Here is a 22,118-nt window from a genome sequence, read left to right as displayed (position 1 = left end):
GCAACGGGACAGGGCACAGCAGAGGGAGGCCCGCATACCACAAAAAAAAAAAAAAAAAAAAAGAAACTGTCAGACTGTTTTCCAAAATGATGGTTCCATTTGATTATAGATTACCACCTTCAGTGCATGAAAGTTCAAGTTTCTCTATGTCCTTGACAACACACGGTCAGTCTTTTTAATTTTAGCCATTCTAAGAGGCATGTTGTGGTATCTCACTGTGGTTTCAGTTTGCAGTTTTGTAATGACTGTTGTTGTTGAGCATATTTTCATGTGCTTATATGCTATCACTGTACCTTCTTTGGTAAAGCGTTTGTTCAAATTACTTGCCTATTTTAAAATATTGGGGATTTTTTGTTTTCTTCTTATTGAGTTTTGAGAGTTCTTTATATAATCTGTATATAAGTCCTTTATCAGATGTATAAATTGCAAATACTTTTCCCCAGTCTGTTGCTTGTATTTTTATTCTACCAACAGTTTCTTTTGAAGCGCTGACATTTTAAATTTTGATGAAATCTAATTTTTTCATATTTTCTTTTATGGATCATGCATATGATGTCATATAAGAAATCTTTGCCTAAGCTAAGGTCACTTCGATTTTCTTCTTTGTGTTTTCTAGAAGTTTTATAGTCTCACAGTGTTTCGCGTTTAGGTCTATGGTACATTTTGAGTTAATTTTTTTGAATATATAGTGTGAGGTGTGGATTGAATTCCTCTTTTTTTTTTTTTTTTTGCCTTTGGCTATCCATTTGTTCCAGCACTGTTGTTGTTACAAAAACCTGTCCTTTGCCCACTACATTGCCTTTGCACCTTTGTTGAAAATCAGTTGGCTACACATGTGTATGGGTCTATTTCTGGACTGTCCATTGTGTTCCATTGACCTGCAATATGTGAACGTTCCAATTTCTCCACATCCTAGCCAGCACTTGTTATTTTCCTTTTTTTTAAAAAAAAATTATAGCCATCTTAGTAGGTGTGAAGTAGTATCTGATTGTTGTCTTGATTTGCGTTTCCTTGAAGGCTAATTGATGTTGAGCATCTGGCTGGACCAGAATATTGTTTCTTGCTTCATGGCTCAAGGGTTCCTCTTCTGTTTTTACAGAATGATTATATATATGTACCCTCATTACAACCTCATATTTTCTGAGTTGGCTTCTTCCTTCCACTTTTGTCTGGACCCACTACTACCCAGTTCCTAATGTTCTTACCTTCTCATTTTGGATTCTCACTGCCAGCAGTTTCTCTTTCACGTGGGGCTTGTGCTGGGAGGGGAGTTGCATATTTAGTATAATGAGCTCATGGACCCTGATGGCTCCAGCATCCTCAGACCTACTAACACCTTACTAAGGTCTGCTGATTCTCACCTATGAATCAAGGCCTTCAGCACTGTGCCCAGTTTCAGCTGTTATTTCAGCTTCAATTTCCTGTGAATATCTGCTGGCAATTTTGGGTTCTTCTGTTCTTGGGATTTCAAAGATCCTATTGTCGTTCCTCTGCTTCCTCTTAATCAGATGTTGATATCAAATGGGTCCTGTCACTTAGATTTGTTGTAGATGTCTGTTTTGGGTTTTGCTCTCTTCACTGCTCTGTCTGCTTTCATGGTTGGGGGAATTCAGATAAATTAAAAAATTATGCTGTTGCAGCTTCTAACCTCACAGCAATTATTCCTTTTATATGGTCCTTAGCTGCCATTCCCCCACTGTTCACATTTACACAAATACTGACCACCTCAACCAACCATCTCCCCTCCTTTGAGTGAGAAATGTCCTTCCTTCCCTCCTTCTCTCTATCCTACAAACTCCCACTTACATTTCATGGCCTTGCTAAATGTCACCACCTCCAGGATGCCTTCTCTGATACCCAGACCCCAGCTGAGGTCCATGACTTTCTCTTCTTGTCCTCAATATCACATCGTTTACTTTCCTCCCTGTCTTCCCTATTGGACTGTAAGCATCTCAAAGCAAGAACTTTGTTCCTTCCCCCTATGTCCTTGGTGCCTGACCCACGACCCAGCTCAGAGTAGACACTTAGGAAAGGTCACCTTGCCCAATTACATTTTACTGGATCCTGTTAGACCATCTCAGAGCTAGTCAGTAGCAGCATTAATATTATTACTGCCTTATGAATGACGCGCACAATAATTTACAAGAGGTTTTAGAGCACAGTACATCACTGCTGTCTGTGTTGCTATGGTACACTTTATGGTGCTTTACTCTCAGTGATTTTTGTTTGTTCATTTATGTAGTATGTTTCTGCCCATCATACTGTGAGCTAATCAAGGGCAGGGACCAAGTCTTCTTCATCTCAATAGTTAGCCCAGTGCCTGGCATGGAAGAGATACCAGGAAGGGCCTGTTGCATGAATGCATGAAAGACATCCCTGTATTCCTCCTTGTACTAATCTGGGGCCTGTCCACTCACCTCCTTAAGTCCTGAGGTCTGTGACTGCAAGTCACACGAAACCCCATAGCTGCCCTGGGTCTCCCCTGAGCCCGTGAGAAGAGGAACTCACATCATCTCCGGCCCTGTCTCTCGCAGCCTTTGTGCTTCTGATCGGAGGCATCGAAGTCGGCCTGTCCCACTTCCCCTTCTTTGCTTGCCTCTCGTCGGAGTTCCGGCTGGTCAGCTCCATCCTGGGCTTCAGCTACTCCCTGATCTGGTAAGATGGACTCTGCCTGCCTGGCCTCCTGCAGTTCCTTTGGCCATGGCTGGACTCTGGACAAGGGGCTGGAGGTGACCTGAGAGCTCTCTTTGGAGGGCACCTTGCCCAGAACCGAGGCCCAGGGCGGGTGGGCGGAGTGACTGGTCCAAGGCCCCCGGCAGCCCCTCCTTGGAAACTGCACTTGAGGCTTCAGAAGGTCAGGCCTGCATTCTGTCTGCTCCACAGGAGGCCGCTCACGATGAGAATATTCCCAGAAGTCAGGGTTGTAGAAAAATTCGTTTCTGTCAACTGCCGTCAGTCCCATGGTTAGAAGCAGGAGTCCCATTTGGGTGCTGCTTCTCCTTGCTGTCGCTGCTCCCCTGGGAGCCCAGGAGAAAGTGCAGGTGCCTCAGGTGGGCGTTCAGTGCTGTCGCAGTCTGGCCTCTCCCCATCTCTCCATGCCTGACAGTCTGTAGCACACACCTCCAGTCATGCAAGACTCCTATATTCCTTTCTCCGCCCACTTATTCATTCAGCAGACATCCCACTGTGAGCCAGGGGAAACACTGGAGGACAGGACAGACCCTCATGGAACATGTGTTCTGGCCTCTTTGTCTACATATTGCTGTTCCCTGTGTGGATCATCTTCCCCCACTTGGCCCAGTGATAGATACATGCTCATTCTTCGTGGATTATAGCCCTCAGATGTGGGACCTTTCTGACCCTCCTCTTGAGCTCTGTGCCCTCAGCGCTGACACCGGACTGGCACAGAGCTGGCCCTGGGGAATATTTTCTGGCTGAATAATCCCATGAACACTTCTCCTGTCCAGCCCTGAAACTCATTTCATTGCCTGCATCCCCCTTACTGGGCCGGCTTCCCCACTACAGCATTTTTTGTGGGGCAGGGGTCCCACGCCCAGTGTGTGAACCAGTGCAGGGGGCTCACAAGCAAATGATACCCCAATGGCTACAATTCCAGAGTTTGTAAGTGACTTGCTTTTTAAAAATTAGGAGGGAAGGTATTCAGGGTTAGGCGTGGAATAATATCATCTTAACAGCCTCTGCCAGACTTTTTGAGCAGGAGAGGAGAGGGTGGTCAGAACCACTTAGCAGCTTGGGCACCTTGGGAGTATGACCAGGAATGTGTGTCCAGCCGGGAGAAAACGTTGAGGCTTATTCCTCAGGGCAGTGGTTTACATACAGGACATGTCCCGTCAGAAAGAGCCTCGGTCCCAGAGTCAGGACACCTGGGTCTTGGTCCTGGCTCTGGGTGTGACTCTGGAGAAATCCCTTCCCTTCTCTGGGCTTCAGTCTCCCCACCTGAGTGATGAGGGGAGAAAGTAGGAGACCTCTCAGAGTCTTCCTGCTCTGCCATTGTGGATCCCAGGATTATGTCCGCAGTGAGGATGTGTTAAATGAATTCAGTGTGCATGTACCTAGGCACAAGCTGTATGCCTGATCTGGGTGGGATGTACTGGGAACCAGTCCTCCCAAGAAGGATTCAGAGGGGAGGTAACTCCAGGCAGGTGGTATCTGAGCTGTTTTCACAGGGGCTGTGCTGGGAAGGACCCCAGGACCCCAACCCTGGTTTCTGTCCTGCAGGTTTGCTGTCACCATCCTTCACATCACAGAGTGTCCCCATGGGCAGGTGAGTGCCCACTGAGCTGTGTTTAGGATATTCAGTCCTATCACCGTGGCCAACTCGCTGTGTGACCTGGGACAAGCCTTTGCCACTCTGGGCCCCAGCTTCCTCTTGTGGACAAAAGGGGAGTTGGAGCCATTCATGATGCTTCCATTTGTAGGGCATCTTATGTTCATCAGGTGTCATTCAAAGGAGATGTTCTCTCAGTTGATGCTCATAGCGGCCCCTCAAGGGAGGGAAGCTCTTAGCAAACCTGTTTACAGGTGAGGAAACTGAGGCACAAGTATATTATGTAACTTGAGAAGCAGCAGATTTGGGAGTTGAGACGAGGTCTGGCTGACTCTCAAGCTCATTTCTTTCTATTCCTTCATGTAGCCTCAGTTTCTCTGTCTATAAAATGGGAGACTCGAACTAGATGAATCCCTTATTACTTTGCCATGCATCGTCTTTCTCAGAATTAGAGGAAGCTGGTTCATCTGTTTAGCCCTGTACCCCAGGAAAAGGAGCAAGATGAAAGAGGGGTGTCACACTGCACCTAGAAGGGTTACCAGGTGTGTGAGGGGAGTATGAAGAAGCTACCTGGGCCAGGAGCCCACGGGAGCCTTACCAAAGCCTTTCCTGGGCTTCAGTAACTATGGAGGATTAAAGGGTGTGATAGAGTCTGTGGGGAGCTGGACTGGAAAATGAGGCTGGTAGTATGGGCCTTCCCTCTGCATCTCTGCAGTGGGATTGAGGGCATTCTGGCAAAACTCGGCCCCAAAAGAAGCCCCCCTTCCCACTGCTCACAGTACCTGAGGTTCAGGATCACAGGTATTTTCTTTGGAGTCTTGGAGAGCTTTCAGTTTTCCAGAGGTTCTTTGGAAATTTGAAATATTCATGGTTAATTGGCAGGGTCTCACTTCTCTGCTCAGAATCACTAACACCAAGAACTGCTACGTGCCAGGCGTTGTTCTAGGCTCAGTTCCAATCACTAACTGGAGAATCCTCAGGACACTTTGCAGTCAGTGTGTTAGTGCCATTCCCAGTTCACTGGTAGGAAAGCAAGATTCAGCGGCTAACATGACTTACTAATTAAAGATCATGGGACTGAAATCCAGACTAAGGAATTAATGAAGATTTGTTCTCATGTTTTCAAATGTATTTATGAAAACTTTATTTATAAAAATGAGACATTAGAAAGGGTCTCAAATGTCAAATATTAGGGGAAAGTTTAGATAAAGTTTGGTTCATCTAAATAATGCAGTATTATGCAGCATTAAAAATAATGTTCACAAATACTTCGTAACCATGTGGAGAAGTGATTATGCTATATACAGACCTACGTATTTGGTACTATCTCTACTTATAATAGATATAGCTATATGGGTATAGATAAAGATGAAAGACCCTGAAATACCGATGGTGGTTATGTCTCACATATAAGCATATGCTGGAGAGGAAGATGAAGACACGGGCCCGTACGTCTCAGAATGTGTCCGTCCCCCACCCTAACATCACTACATCAAAACTCTGATTTCTCCTTAGGGAGAAATACTCTGAAAACATTTAAAAAAATGAAACTAACCAGTAAATTGTGAAAGATATATAACAGTATGATTTGTCTTAAAACAGTGAAAAAATTTTTTTATCAAAATGAAGCTAAAAATAGAAAAGCTATGAGCACCATCTTGAGAGACCTGTTACTCTTGGGAGCTTGTGTTGCTCCCAAAATGATGACACTTATGGGCTCTCCCTCCCTCTTTCCTCCTTCCACCCCCCCTCCTTCCTTCCTTCCTTCCTTCCTTTTCTTCTTCTCCTTCTCCCTCTCGCCCACCCCCTCCCCCTTCCTCTTCTCTCTCTCCCCACTTCTCTCTCTCTTTCACCCTCCTCTGTCTTGTGAGTATTTTCCAAAAGTAATATTTAATACCTAATGAGAAAAAAGCCATGAAAGCCCTTTGTATAAAATTAAATAGGGGTGCTAATACTCAAGTCCGGGGCTGCTGGGCTCCAAGTCCACTGCTTGTTCTGATGATGTGGGGCTGGGGGAGCAGGGATTGGCTGCTGACCTCCAAGCTCTGAGAGAGTGGGCCCTGGTGGGAGCAGGCTGGGGCAGGCAGGTTCCTGTGCACAGCCTCACCAGTGGCCTAGCCCTTCCCCACCTAGAGCCCACGCCCCATGGTCTGCTTCTGTTGCAGTTTGTGGGGAAGTATGAGACTGTCATGTTCTACTGGCCCTCACTGCTCTGCCTGGCCTTCCTTCTGGGCCGCTTCCTGTACATGTTTGTCAAGTCTCTGAGGGTCCACCTTGGCTGGGAGCTCCAGACGGTGAGTACTAAGTAAAAACACCATGTGTGTCCTGACAGGTTAAGTTTTCCCAACAGCCTTGTGAGGTAGGTACTATTATTACTTCTCCCATTCTGTATTAGGAAACTTGGACCCAGAGATTTCAGTTGCATTGCCCAAGGTCATATAGCTAGTCTATAGCAGAGCCAGAACTGGAACCCAGAGAACTTGGTTGTTGAGGCTCTCTCTTACCCATTGTGCTTCTTTTTCTAGTTCCTCAAAGTAAAGAGTTAGGTTGTTTGCATGAGATCTTTCTTTTTTTCTTAATATAGGCATTTACTGCTATACACTGCCCTCTTAGAACTGCTTTTGCTGCATCCCATAAGTTTCTGTATGTTGTATGTCTATTTTCATTTGCTTCAAGATATTTCTGATTTCCCTTTTGATTTTTTCTTTGACCCATTGATTGTTCAGGAGTGTATTGTTTGTGAATTTTCCGATTTTCCTCCTGTTATCAACGTCTAGCTTTTTGTGGTCAGAAATTATGTCTGATATTATTTCAATCTTCTATGTTTAAGACTTGTTTTGTGGCCAAACATATGCTCTATCCTGGAAAATGTTCTTGAGAAGAATATGTATTCTGCTGCTGTTATATGGAATGTTCTATAAATGTCTGTTTGGTCCATTTGGTCTATAGTGTTGTTCTAGTCAGCGGTTTCCTTATTGATTTTCTGACTGGATTATCTATCCATTGTTGAAAGTGTGGTGTTGAAGTCCTCTACTATTATCATGTTGCTGTTTATTTCTTCCTTCAGGTCTGTTAATATTTATTTTATATATTTAGGTGCTCTGATATTAGGTATGTATATGTGTTTACAATTTTTATATCATTTTGATGAACTGACCTCTTTATCATTATATAATGACCTTCTTTGTCTCTTGTGATAGTTTTTGACTTAAAGTCCACTTTGTCTCATAAGTATCACCCCCTGCCCCTGCTCTATTTTGGTTACCATTTTTATGAAATATCTTTTTCCATCCTTTTGCTTTCAGCCCATGTGTGTCCTTAAGGCTAAAGTGAGTCTCTTGCAGACTCACTTTATATGTGGAATTGTTTTTTGAATTCACTTAGCCACTCAGTGTCTTTTGATTGGAGAATTTAATCTATTTACATTTAAAGTGATTATTGATAGATAATGACTTAAAATTGCCATTTTGTTAATTGTTTTCTGTTTCGTAATTCCTTCTTCCTTTCTTCCTTTGTGATGTGATGATTTTTTTGTAGAGGTACGCTTTGATTCCTTTATCTTTTGTGTGTAGAATACAGGTGTTTTTCTTTGTGATTACCATGAGGCTTAAATAAAACATTTTATAGTTATAATAGTCTATTTTAAGTTGATAACAGTTAAACTTCAATTGCATAGAAGAACTCTATACTTTTACTTCTCCTCCCCAACATTTTATGTGGTTTATGTCACAGTTTACTACTTTTTATATTGTTCAACCATTAACAATTTATTGTAGCTATAGTTATCTTTAATACTTTTGTCTTTTAAGTTTTATACTAGAATTAAAAGAGATTTATGCAGCACCATTACAGTATTAGAGTATTCTGAATTTGACTACATATTTACCATTACTAGTGATTTTTATACTTCCATATGTTTTTGTGTTGCTAATTAACATCATTTTATTTCAACTTGAAGAACTCACTTTAACATTTTTTGTAGGCAGGTCTAGTGGTAATAAATTCCCTCAGTTTTTGTTTTTCTGGAAAAGGACAATTTTGGCAAGAGTTGTATTCTTGATTGGCAGGTTTTTTCTTTCTGCATTTTGAATATATCATCCCACTTTCTCCTGGCCTGCAAGGATTCTGCCGAGAAATCCCGTGATATCTTTAAACGGGTTCCCTTGTATGTGTACTTTCAAAATTCTCTCTTTGTCATTGACTTTTGACATTTTGATTATAATGTGTCTTGGTGAAGACCTCTGTATATTCAATCTATTTGAGGCATTGTGGATCTGGATGTTCATTTTCCTCCCCAGATTAGGGAAACTTTCTGCCATTATTTCTTTTTTTTTCTCCCCCCAACCACCAAAATTTATTTATTTATTTATTTTTTGGCTGCACCGGATCTTAGTTGCAGCATGTGAGATCTTTGTTGCAGCCTGCAGGGTCTTTAGTTGTGGCATGCGGGATCTTTTAGTTGCAGCATGCAGAATCTTTAGTTGTGGCATGTGAACTCTTAGTTGCGGCATGTGGGATCTAGTTCCCTGACCAGGGGTGGAACCCAGGCCCCTTGCATTGGGAGCATGGAGCCTTAGCCACTGGACCACCAGAGAAGTCCCCATTATTTCTTTTTTAAAAAAATATTTATTTATTTATTTTCCTATTTATTTTTTTTGGCTGCGTCAGGTCTTAGTTGCAGCACACAGGATCTTTGTTGAGTCATGCAGGATCTTTTCATTATGGCGTGTGGTCTGCTCGGGTTTCTTTCTAGTTGCGGCATGCAGGCATCTCTCTAGTTGTGACGTGCAGGTTTTCTCTCTCTAGTTGTGGTGTGCAGGCTCTAGGACACATGGGCTCAGTAGTTGTGGCGCGTGGGCTCCAGAGCATGTGGGCTCTGTAGTTTGTGTCATGTGGGCTCTCTCATCGAGGCGCGCAAGCTCAATAGTTGTGGCATGTGGGCTTAGTTGCGCCTCAGCATGTGGGATCTTAGTTCCCCGACCAGGGATTGAACCCTCATTCCCTGCATTGGAAGGTTGATTCTTTACCACTGGACTACCAGGGAAGTCCCCCCCATTATTTCTTTATGTAGCTTTCTGCCCTTTTCTCTTTCTCTGTTCCTTCTAGGACTCCAGAAGGACTCCCCCACCCCATAGACCCCCTGCCCCATTTCCCTGCTCTTAGCTTTCCCCAGACTATTCCGCCATGCTGATCCCCTCAGTGTTCTGGGTGGTGTGAGACAGGAATGGATCTGTTGGGCAGTGTCCCCCAAGACTGGTGAAGCTGGGCTCTCACTTCACTTTTATTTTCCCTCATGGGAGAAATTACAAGCTAAGAGGGCCTTCTCTCTATGCCCTGAGCTATACTACTTTGGAGGAGGAGTGATGTTGGTAAAGTGAAACTGTTCTCCTTGTTCTCTTTAATGCATCTATTCTTGGAGTTTTTGCTTAACTAGAGTGCTGTAACCTCCAAGGTAGATACTTGGGCCCCCACAAAGATACTCTCACCTGTGGGTGGTTGTCAAAATTGGTGTATCTGAGGGCATATGGGAACTGGAACCTCCTGTTCCTCCAGCTTGCTGATATCACTTACGAGTCAGAATTATAACCAGGTCTTTTTTACTCTACGCAACATCTGCAATATATAAGATTTCATCTCACAGTGTGTAAAATTTACATATTCAATATATTGGCAAAACAGATGACTATTGTGGAAAGCTCATTACACTTGGAGAAAACATTTCAAAACATACTATTAAAGTTCATTTCAAAATAAGAAATGAGCAAGAGAAATTCCTTTTCATAAAAAATAAAAACACTGGGATTTTGGATGTTTCATTTCTGGAACAGTGTTTTGAACTATGATGAGAAATCACCAAATCTCAAAGGGAAAAATCGACTTCACAAAATAAAGGCTGGTGTAAAGCAGTAAGCAGAAGAGTCAAGGAAGGTCAGGCCTCTGGCATTTCATGAAAGAAGTGCTTGGTAAACAGGAGATGGGACCCTACAGTCTCTTCAATAAATGACGGGTGTCTGGGAATGGCAAGTTTAACCGAAAATCCTGGCCTCTATGGAAATAGCCCCGCAAAGAGACCAAAGCCCTAGCAAGACTTTGTGAGCCAAAACATCAACCTCTCTCTTTTCTCACAGGAAGAAAAGCCTTTCCTGGAAGTTCACCAGGCAGAGCACGTCAAACAGCTCCTGAGGAAGTGCCCCCTGCAGTAAGCACGGTTATATTTGTTCACGCCCCTCAGTGTTTGCACCAATATTGATGAGCCCTGACAGTGTCAGAGACCTGGAGATGACTGGAAGAGTGCTGTTTTAGGATGCTTGTTTGCCAATAACAGAAACTCAACTCAAATGGGATTAAAGAGAAACAGGAAAGTTATGGCCTTACATAATTAAAAAGCCTAGAGGTCGCCAGTTTTCAGACACAGATGGATCCAGGGGTTTGATTGATATAATCAGAACTAGGTCTCTTTCCCTCATCTCTCAGCTCTGCTTTTACCTATGTTAAACTCTTAGTTAGGTAGGCTTCCTCCCCGGGGTGGCCCCCAGAATCTCTAAGCTTATACCCTCCTGTCTTACGCTCATAGAGAAGAGAATGTCTTCTTTCAAATAATTCAAACAAAATTCCCATGAATGTGTTTCATTGGATCAAGTTGGACCACATGGCATCCCAGAACCAATTACTGTGAGTAGGTGATTGGAGTAAACTGATGGTTAAACCAGGCTCACATGTTCACCATGGGAACTAGGAAGTGGTTCAGCCTCACTTAACCACCAGGACTGATGGTGGGGAAGAGTAGATTCCCAGAGAAAAACTGAGATGTCGTTACCAATACCAGAGGACATGGCTCTTGGCCAGGCAAGAGCACCTGGTCTTCAGCGATCATTCAAGTCACCCTACCCCTGCCACTGCCACTGTGCACAAGGGTATATTCCCAGAGAAGGGATATGTCTAATCCAAGGTCATACAGTGGCAAAACTAGTTCTTTGGTTAGAGTTACATTTGGCTATATATAGCAGAAAATGCAAAATAATCATGGCACAAATAAAAGAGAGATTTCTTTCTTCCTCATGTAAAAGAATTCTGGAGGCAGGCAGTCCATACTAACCCGGGACTGCCCACCATGCAGTTTACCCATTGTCTGTCTTTCTGTTCCAGTAACTTAGTGGTTTCCATCATGAAGGCTGTCTGTGGCCCAAGATAGATGCTGGGCTCCAGCCTGGGCCAGCCACCATGTCTGCCCTTCAGATGGCAGGCAGGAGAAAAGAATGAAGTCAAAGGGAATCCTCCCAGCTGTGTCAGTTCCACCTGACCATCCTCCCCAAAGTCCCACACCACATCTCTGGTCACGTCTAATTGGCTTGTTTAGTCTTGGTCACTCTTAGCTGTAAGAGAGGTCGGGAACTATAGCCTTTTATTTGGTAGATTGCTGTACTGAATAAAACTGAGTCTTTGTTCTTAAGAATAAGGGGAGAATGAAAACTGTGGAATCTACCAGTGCTCTTTCTCTTCACTGTACTCTAAGATGAAGAAGAGGAGATGATATTATTTTCAGAAGAATCAGGCATTTGTTTACCAGCCACAACCCGTCTTCTCTTGATGTTTATTCATTCACAGAGAGAGAGAAAAGTCTTGGTTCCAAACCAGGATATATGAGTGGGACCCCTACTTTCAGTTCCCAAGCAGGATGATTGGAACCACTGTGTTGGCCTTCATCTGCCTGTACCTTGTAAGTAGATCTAAGCAAATCCTTTATTATTTTATAAATGGGGTGGGTCTAGGATAGGGGTTGTTCTTTAAAAGCTGGGTCAAAATTGAGTATCTGTAAATCAAAGAAGTACAATTCTTTGACCCCACCATTTTGACTCCAAGGACACTTTTACTCATGTGGTGAATATTACTAATAAATATAATCGAGTTATTTACGGAGACTTCCAGTTGCCAATAACACATGTAAAGAACTTGCAAGATGCCACTCCATCTTAACAACAAATACAAATCTGAACAAATTGAAGAATCAGCAGCTCTTCTTAGATCCCTAAGAGCAGTGAGGTCATGGAGCAAACCTTTACCCCTAAAATTGAAGAGACACGATCATCACAGAATGGAGCAGAAACCCCATGGCAACCAGTGCCAAGGTAGGAAAATCTGAACTGTAATTGATGCCTTCAATCAATTGGATATTTTGGAAATCCAAAGACTACTTCATCAACAACAGCAGAATACACATTCTTCTCAAGAGTAAATGGAAAATTCAACAAGATAGACTATATCCTGGACCATAAAACACTTCTTAATAAATTTAAAAGAATAAAAATCATACAATGTCTGCTCTCAGATCAAAGTGGAATTAAACTAAAAATCAATAACAGAAAGATAACGGAAAATCTGCAAGTAGTAGGTATTAAAACAACACACTTTTAAGTAACATATGAGCCAAAGAAAAACATCAAGGGAAATTAAAAATATTTTGAACAGATGAAAATAAAAACACAACTTATCAAAATTTGTGGGAGGCAGCAAAAGCAGTGCTTAGAGGGAAATTTAGAGCATTGAATGTACATATTAGACGTGAAGAAAGATCTTAAATCAATCGTCTAAGCTTTCACCTTAGGAAACGAACAAACAAAAAAGCAAATTAAAATGCAAAGTAAGCAGAAGAATAGATGTCATAAAAATTAGAGCAGAAACCTATGAAATTGAAAACAGGAAGTCAATAAAGTACAGAATCAAAGCATTTCACGTGGTCATTGTTACCTGAGGTAAAATGTCTGAGTCAAAAGCAGGGTCAAATGGTGGGATAAAAATGGCCAAATTGTCTTCTGCTTATTTTAAATGTACTAGGATGATACCTATATAAACTAATCCTGTGATTAAGTTTTAAGTGAATGTATTAGGTTATGATGAAGTACCACATAAACCCACAAATTTCAGTGACAACACTGAATGTATTTTTGCCCACCTAACAGTGTTGAGTGAGTGTTGAGGTTTGGGAGGTAGCAGTCTTTCATGTGTTTGTTCCATAACTAGTTTCTCCATCGTGTGCCTTCATCATCCCTGAGCACACTCACCACCTGCATCCAGTCAGCAGAAGGAGAAAGCAGGCGGCGAAATGCATGTGAGAGGTTTTCAAAGGCCATGTGGACCCAGCACACATTCCTTCCACTCTTTTTTCATTGACAAGAACCTTGTTATGTGCCCACATCTCACTCAAGGGAGGCTGGCAAATGTAGTCCAGCCTGCGCCCAAAAAAGGGAAGAAGAGATTTTAATGGACTGCTAGCTAGAGTTCTCTGCAGCAGTGGGTAAATCACTCAGTGTTATTGTGTTTATTAAATCATTATTGGCTGTCTACTCTATGCCAAACACTATACTAAGACCTGGAAGAGAGAAGAGAGCTGATTCAGCAGAGTCTTGGCCTGGGAGTAGCCCATGGTCTAAGACAAGAAGATAAGACATGGTATGAAGTACTGCCATCTAACTAGAGAAAAAGAAAAGGTAAAAGTGCTTTGGAAATTTAGTGAATTACTCTGGATTGAGAACCTGCCTGAAAATAGTAGCATTTGAGCTCCACATTCAGTTCGGTTGATGAAGTAAAATGGCGTCAGGGACTCTAGAAGCAATGGCATGATGATGGGGGCATGAGGGCAGGATGACAGGATGATAGGAGGGGAGCAAGCATGATATGCATACAGGAAACAGCACCTCCTCCAATTTGGTCATTGCCAAGATACAAGAAGGGGAACAGTGAGAAGTGTCTGGAATTGTCCCCAGGATCACCCCTTATTCAAAGTTCACTCTGTTTTAATTATTTCACTCTGATTTTATTTACTTGAACCCCGCCGCTCCATGGCATGTGGGATCTTCCCGGACCGGGGCACGAACCCGTGTCCCCTGCATCGGCAGGTGGACTCCCAACCACTGCGCCACCAGGGAAGCCCTTCACTCTGATTTAATTAATGTTTGAAGAGTTCTTTGAGCCCTTGTGGTGCCTACTCTTATATGCTGTTGTGTGAAGAACAGAGTTTGGGGTGACTCCTTTCTCCAAAGAAGTCACAATCCCTTTCATCTCAGTAGAGCAAGTGTCCAGAGTCTATTGCAGATGAGTTTTGAGCTTCAGAGAGTTTTGACCTCAAAACCAAAGAGAGACCCATATGTTATTCATATACTGAGCTGGACTCAGGTGAGACCTTGAAACATTTGCTCTGTGTCCCCAGTTCATTGTCATTGAGTTCTGCATGTTCGTGTATGTGAGAGATGAGCTGGATGTGTTTGAAGGCGAATTGGAGAGCTACGTCGCCTCCATGAACCAGACGGGTACCCTGACCCCAGTCCTCCTGCAGGTGAAAGAGCTGATTAACGTCACCAAAGGTAAAACCATCCTCCACCTTTGTTCCTGCTGCCTGTGTAGGAAACAGAGAGGGACTTGTGACTTGTGGCAGGTGCACAACTATAGTGATTATTGCTGCTTGTCTTGATATTACCTGTGTTACAGTTGCTCTATGCCTCCCTGGGTTGACTCGAAGGAAAAAGGGGTCAGGACACAGGCCATTTTGTTAGAACCTATTTGGGGCTGAATTGAACATGCCCTGATAATTTTCTAATCTCAAATAGCCTATTTTGTGTGATGCCAGTGGAAACAACTAAAATCATCATATATTTTTCACTTTGGAAAAGACAAAACAGTGGGCCGTGACTTTATTATTATATGAAAAGTTTACTTATATCATTCAGATTTAATTTCTCCTTAGTTCAGGTTGCTATAAAAAATTACCGTAGACTGTGTGGTATAAAAACAAACATTTATTTCTCACAGTTCTGGAGACTGGAAAGTTGAAGGTGCTAGCAGACCTGGTGTCTGGGGAGGGTCTGTTTCCTGACTTGCAGATGGCCACCTTCTCCTGTGTCCTCACATACTGGATGGAGAACAGGGAGAGGAAGCAAACTCTCTCCTGTATCTTCTTATAGGGCATTAATTCCATCGTGAGGGCTCCACCCTCATGACCTAATCACCTCCCAAAGGCTCCATTTCCAAATACCATCACATTGGGGATTAGGGTTTCAACACATGAATTTTGTGGGGGGGGTGGGAGACACACATTCTGTCCATAACAGTCACTTTACCTTAAAATAGTAGCTTTCTTTGAAAGTGACATACTCTAATTATATGTCCATTGCCCATGAAGGAGGGAAAGTTCTTCACTATTCCTTGTTGAGAAAGGACCTGGACAAGATGTCAGGATAAACTCTGTCATTGGACAAGTCAGGTCCCTTCTTTTGGCCTCAGTTTCCTCATCTTTAAAATGGGACTGGGATGAGGGTACCAAATGGTTTCCAAAAGCCTTTGTAGCTCTGACACTTAATGGCTGTAAATTACCATATGTTCCTTAAGCCATGAAACAGGTAATGCAAATAGTATTTTCACTTAAGACTCACAAGCTAGTAGAATATCAAAACCAGAGGGGAATAGATCTACTGTGAAATATTTGAGGAAAATTCTTTTACACATACATGACATAGAAGGTTACACTAAGGTGGGTGCTGCTTCTTCCATATTACCATACTTTTTTGTGGCCCTTGAACACTTTTATTCATCTTTAATGTTCTGCCTGATGAGTCCCTTCCTATACACTCAGCGAGCATATTCTAATGTTTGATTTAATAATACTTGTTTTAAGTCATACTTCTGAAAATTCACATTTCTACCCCTGTTTTGGGCAATTTTTTAATGCTAACCTCAGTTACTTGGTCTGGGTGAACTGTAGTGAGTATATCACCATATTCACTCATGTTTTATCTCCTCTTTGATATATTTCTCACGTTTAGACACTTTAAGAATCAGTATATAACATTTTCACTCTGTCTCAATCTCTTCCAGCTTTAAACAGCTACGCTCTTTCCAAGAGAGACTCTTAGGCTGAACATGCTTCACCTTTGGGATGATAAAGGCATTAAATTAAAGGTGTGCGGTCATGTTCTTGCTGCTGGCTGGAAAAAGTCTGCACTCACTCTTCTTGTGGCCAGACTCCTTCCATCCTCTCCTTCCAAGCATGTGTCCCCTGCATCCCCTGGAGTGAGATTTATGGTGATTTACCCGCATCCTTTGTGTTGGTGGAGGTTTGGGATAGAACAACTGCCTGGTCCTGGTGATGCTGATAAAGACACATCTGAAACTTGAAAGGAATGGAAATCAGCTTCTTTTTCCTTCTTTTGAAAACAGCTTTATGAAGATATAACTCATATACCATACAATTCACTCATTTAAAGTGTACAATTCAGTGGTTTTTAGTATTTTGAAATTTATGCACCCATCACCACAGTCAAATTTAGAACATTTTCATCACCCTAAAAGAAATCATGGCCACTTTCAGTCACTCCCCATTTCTCAACTCTCCCAGGCCAGTATTTTCTGGCTCTATAGATTTGCCTATTCTGGACATCTTATATAAATGGAATCATACAATACGTGATCTTTTTTGATTGGCTTCTTTCACATAGCAAGATATTTATAAGGTTCATCTATAACATAGCATGTGTCTCAGGTTCATTCTTTTTTATTGCTGAATTTTATTCTGTTGTATGAATCTACAATATTGTATTTCTATATTTGTCTGTTGATGCAAATTTGGGTTGTTTCAACTTTTGGTTATTATGAATAATACTGCTGTGAACATTCATCTACAAGTTTTTCATATATTTTTATATATCTTGGGTATATACTTAGGAGTGGAATTCTAGATCATGTGGTAATTAGGTTTAAGCTTTTGGGGGAATTGCCAGACCATTTTCAAAAGCAGCTTCATCACTATGTATTCCCATCACCAATGTATGAGGGGTCCAGCTTCTATATCTTCATCAACATTTATTAATATCTGTATTTTTTATTATGGCCATCTAGTAAGTATGAAGTGGTATCACATTGTATTTTTTAAATTGAAGTATAATTGATTTATAATGTTTCAGGTATACAGCAAAGTGATTCAGATATATATATATATGTATATATACACACATATATATTATTTTTCAGATTCTTTTCCATTATAAGTTATTACAAGATATTGACTATGGTTCCCTGTGCTATACTGTAGGCCCTTGTTTTTTTTAATCTATTTTATATATAGTAGTGTGTATCTGTTAATCCCAAATTCATAATTTATCCCTCTTCCTCCCCCCCGCCTTTGGTAACCATAAGTTTGTTTTCTATGTCTATGATTCTGTTCCTGTTTTGTAAATAAGTTCATTTGTATCATTTTTTAAGATTCCACATATAAGTGATATCATGTTATATTTGTTTTTCTCTGACTTGCTTCACTTAGTATGATAATCTCTAGGTCCATCCATGTTGCTGCAAATGGCATTATTTCATTATTTTTTATGGCTAAGTAATATTCCATTGTAGGTATATACCACATCTTCTTTATCCATTCATCTGTTATTGGATACTTAGGTTGCTTCCATGTCTTGGCTATTGTAAATAGTGCTGCTGTGAACATCGGGGGTGCGTTGTGGTTTTGATTTTCATTACCCTGATGGCTAATGATGTTGAGCATCTTTTCATGTACTTATTGACCATTTGTACATCTTCTTTGAGTAATGGCTACTGAGATTCTTTGCCCACTTTAAAATTGGCTTATTTGTCTATTATTGAGCTGTAAGAGTTCTTTGTATATTCTATATACACACCCCTTACAAGCTATATACACATCCCTTACAAGAGATATAATTTACAAATAATTTCTTCCATTCTGTGGGTTGCTTTTTCACTTTTTTGATGGTGTCCTTTGAAACACAAATGCTTTTAATTCTAATGCGGTCTAATATATCTTGTTTTCTTTGATCACTTGTGCATGTCTAAGAAACCATTGTCTAACCCAAGGTCACAAAGATTTACTCTCATATTTTCTTCTGAGACTTTTATCATTTTAGCTGTTACATTGAGTGTACGATCCATTTTGATTTAATTTTTGTATACGGTATGAGGTAAGGTTCTAATTTCATTGTTTTACATGTGAATATCAGTTTCCCCTGCACTATTTGTTAATAGGCATATTCCTTCCCCATTGAATTGTCTTGTCATCCTTGTTGAAAATACATTGACAATGGGGGTTTACTTCTGGATTCTCAATTTATTCCATTGGTCTATTCGTCTATCTTTATGGCAATATCACACTGTCTTATTATTGTGGCTCAAGAAATGTGAGTCCTGTAATTTTGTTCTTCTTTTTCAAGGTTGTATAGCCTATTCTGGGTTGCTTCATTTTTATATGAATTTTAGGATTAGCTTGTCAATTTATCCAAAAATGACATTGGAATTTTGACAGGGATTGATTTGAATCTGTAGATCAATTTAGGGAGTATTGCCATGTTAACAAAGAACAACCAATATGTAAAAGTGATATGTTTTTCCATTAATTTAGGTCTTCTTTAATTTCTTTCAACAAGCTTTTGTAGTTTTAAGTGTACAAGTTGTATACTTCTTTTACTAAATTTATTCTTAAGTATTTTATTCTTTATGATACTATTGCAAAGGCAGTTGTTTCTTACTTCATTTTCATATTATTTGTTGGTAGTGTATAGCAATACAACTGACTTTTATATATTGGTCTTGTGTCTTACAACCTTGCTGAACTCATTTATTAATTCATTTTACTTTGTTTGATTATTTATTCCTTAGGATTTTCTATAAAAGGAACATGTTGTTGGTGAATAGAGATAGTTCTATTTCTTCCCTTGCAGTCTGGATGCATTTTCTTGCCTAACTGCCCTGGCTAGACCCTCCAGTACAATGCTGGATAGAATTGGCAAGAGCAGACATTGATTTTCTTATTCTTGAACTGATGGGGAAAGCAGTCTGTTTTTCACCAATTAAGTATGATGTTAGCTGTGGGTTTTTTGCAGATGCTTTTTATCCAATTGAGGAAATTCCCTTCTATTTCTAGTTTATGGAGTGATTTGAATTATAAAGAGGTGTTGGATTCTTTTGAATGCCTTTTCTGTACCTATTGAGAATCGGCTTATACAGAAGCTTTTACTTCCTTCCCTCTGTCTCCATCCCTCTCTCACAAGCACACAGAATCATTCTGAAAGCAAATTAGGTACGAAACATTAAAAACATACTGAAAGATGGATGAATGAATAGTCAAGATTCCAGTTACCATTGCACAAGGTGACTGTTTATTGGGGGTGGGTAACCACCCCCCCAAAAAGCGGAGATTGGAGGTTCAAGAATTAATGATGTTTTACTAAGCTGGAGGCTACCTACAATGTGTACGCTCCATAATTTTTGTTTTCTATTACTCACTGTAGATTGAAAATATTAATACCAAAGGAAAAGATTATAAATACGCAGGAAATAAAGGATATCGAGGGTGTATGGCTAAAATGAAACCGAAAATAAGCAAAACGTTATTTGCACAAGAGGTGTGTTAAAGGAAGTACGGTATATTTTCCCGAGACCTTTCTGTTGTGAGTTTCTGCGTTTTAGTTCCCCGACCAGGGACTGAACCCAGGCCCTCAGCAGTGAAAGTGCGGAGTCCTAACCACTGGACCACCAGGGAATTCCCTCTGCATTTTAAAAATAGTTTCTGGTTCATCTTCTGAGGCATCTCGTATCACCTTTTCTGTTTCAGGAGTCTGGGTGGTGACCATCTTGCCTGCCTCCCTCACATGTGTGAGCTACCTGTTTCACATCTTAGCTTGTTACAGGTAAGAGGGTTCTAGGAGTCATTTGGTGTCTTCAGCCAGGAAAGCAGCTGACACACTTTTCTCAGAATTCCCAAGCAGTGCCAGCAGTGCCCAAATTGGGAACAGCAGTACATGTAGGGTCTAGGGACAACCATACCTATTGGTAGTAAAAGACAAAAACAAACAAAAAACTATTGATTTGAGCTCCCACTATAAGCTTGACATTGTGATTAGAGTCTCCTTTTGGTTTTCAGCAAAACCCTAAGCGGTACTTTCATCTCCATGTTCACTGCTGAGCAGGTGAGACTCAACAAAATAACTTTAGCCAGGCTGTTAGCAGCTGATCTTGTCTTCTGGCCCCTTCTGACCTTGTCATTTCTTGTACACTTCTGCATTGCTACTAGGTGTTAGACCCACCCTGCTCTCCAGGACTAATCACATTGCGCTCCCAGCAGGTGAATCTGGCTCAAGGGGACCTCACAGGAGGTTGGGACAAGGGAACCAGGGGCATCAGTCTCAAGAACAGCAGCACAGGAGGAGGGGATGGCTTCAGTATGTAGCTGGCATTTGCATGCAGACAGAAGTTGAATTTAGGTATCTATTGCTCCCTTTTCTCTCCATTTCTCTGCCTTTGTCTCTGCCTCTCTCTCTCTCTTTCTCTCTCTCTCTCTCTCTCTCTGTCTCAGTCTCTAGTTCACAGTCACCCACTCATTCACAGGAAGCCCAGGGCCAATTCCCACCCCTGCAGAGCATCCTGCTTTTGCATCCTCCCCATCTGGCTACCCAAAGGTTGGTTCTCTTGCAGATGACATCTAAGTGAAGACTCTCCTGGCACAAAGAGCCCCAGCTCTCCATCCCAGCCCTGCCTTGCTCTGTCTCTGCTTTCTTCTCCCTGGTCTCTGTGGGTGGACTGGACACTGCTGCTTACCCTTTCCCTTCCTGATGTAGGGATATGTCTGCTCCTTCCTTCATTAGCCTACAAGTGGCTGGGAGATATTCACTGAGACATTTGACCACAACCAGGAACAACCACAATGCAGAGCTGGCTGCATGGATGTGGGTGGAGGGTAGCTGAGGGCACAGGGATAAGAAGGCACCTGTGGTGGGGAGGCCTCCTTCCCATCCAGGCTGGCCCTTCCCTCCCACACCTGTCACCCAGGAGTGATAATCCCTGCCCTGCCTCCTTTACAAGACCATGGGGCAGAGGAAATAATGGATGAGAAAGCACCCTTTGGACAGCACTAGCACTGTGCCAGTATTGTTATTTTTCTTATAATGATGCCAACCTATCTACAGGCTTGTGTTTTTAAAAAAAAGTTACAGGGCTTCCCTGGTGGCACAGTGTTTGGGAGTCCGCCTGCCGATGCAGGGGACACGGGTTCGTGCCCCGGTCCGCTCCACATGCCGCGGAGCGGCTGGGCCCGTGAGCCGTGGCCGCTGAGCCTGTGCATCCGGAGCCTGTGCTCCGCAACGGGAGAAGCCACAACAGTGAGAGGCCCGCGTACCGCAAAAAAAAAAAAAAAAAAAAAGTTACACACAGTGTTTGGGAGTCCGCCTGCCGATGCAGGGGACACGGGTTCGTGCCCCGGTCCGCTCCACATGCCGCGGAGCGGCTGGGCCCGTGAGCCGTGGCCGCTGAGCCTGTGCATCCGGAGCCTGTGCTCCGCAACGGGAGAAGCCACAACAGTGAGAGGCCCGCGTACCGCAAAAAAAAAAAAAAAAAAAAAAGTTACAAAAATATTTAGTGTAAAGTAAGTCTTCTTCCCATCAGGCCCCAAATTGTTGCCCAAGAGCTAAGCACTGTTATTCATTTTCTGTGCATCCTTCCAGAAATTTTCTCTGCAAATGTATCTGTGAATGCTTGTATTCCTGGTTGCACACCCTACTCTGGTGCTGCCAAACAGAAACACAATGAAAGCCACAGATACAATTTTGCATTTTCTAATAGACACTATATAAAAAAGTTAAAGGAGAAGTGAAAATATTTTAATAATATATGTTATTTAACCCAGCATAACTCAAATATCATCATTTCATTATGTAATAAATATGCGAACTATTAATGAGATACTCACATTCTTTATTTCATACTAAGTCTTCCCAATTCAGTGGTGATGAAATTGCAAAATAACCTGGAAATTGCTGGAATGGGATGT

General features: G+C 41.9%; 1 protein-coding gene across 1 annotated transcript in view; it reads left to right on the top strand.

Annotated features, from left to right (window-relative positions):
* Window positions 1-22,118, top strand: part of LOC129392409 (stimulated by retinoic acid gene 6 protein-like) — a 54,036-nt gene that overhangs the window by 24,349 nt on the left and 7,569 nt on the right. The window contains exons 5-11 of the mRNA XM_055087088.1: window positions 2,535-2,655; window positions 4,240-4,285; window positions 6,454-6,582; window positions 10,417-10,487; window positions 11,894-12,005; window positions 14,493-14,646; window positions 19,908-19,983. Of these exons, the coding sequence (XP_054943063.1) occupies window positions 2,535-2,655; window positions 4,240-4,285; window positions 6,454-6,582; window positions 10,417-10,487; window positions 11,894-12,005; window positions 14,493-14,646; window positions 19,908-19,983 (709 nt within the window). The remainder of the gene's footprint in view (window positions 1-2,534; window positions 2,656-4,239; window positions 4,286-6,453; window positions 6,583-10,416; window positions 10,488-11,893; window positions 12,006-14,492; window positions 14,647-19,907; window positions 19,984-22,118) is intronic.

Source organism: Physeter macrocephalus, chromosome 9 (assembly GCF_002837175.3).
Source record: "Physeter macrocephalus isolate SW-GA chromosome 9, ASM283717v5, whole genome shotgun sequence".
NCBI classification, from domain to species: domain Eukaryota; kingdom Metazoa; phylum Chordata; class Mammalia; order Artiodactyla; family Physeteridae; genus Physeter; species Physeter macrocephalus.
This window is presented reverse-complemented; position numbering and strand designations above follow the sequence as displayed.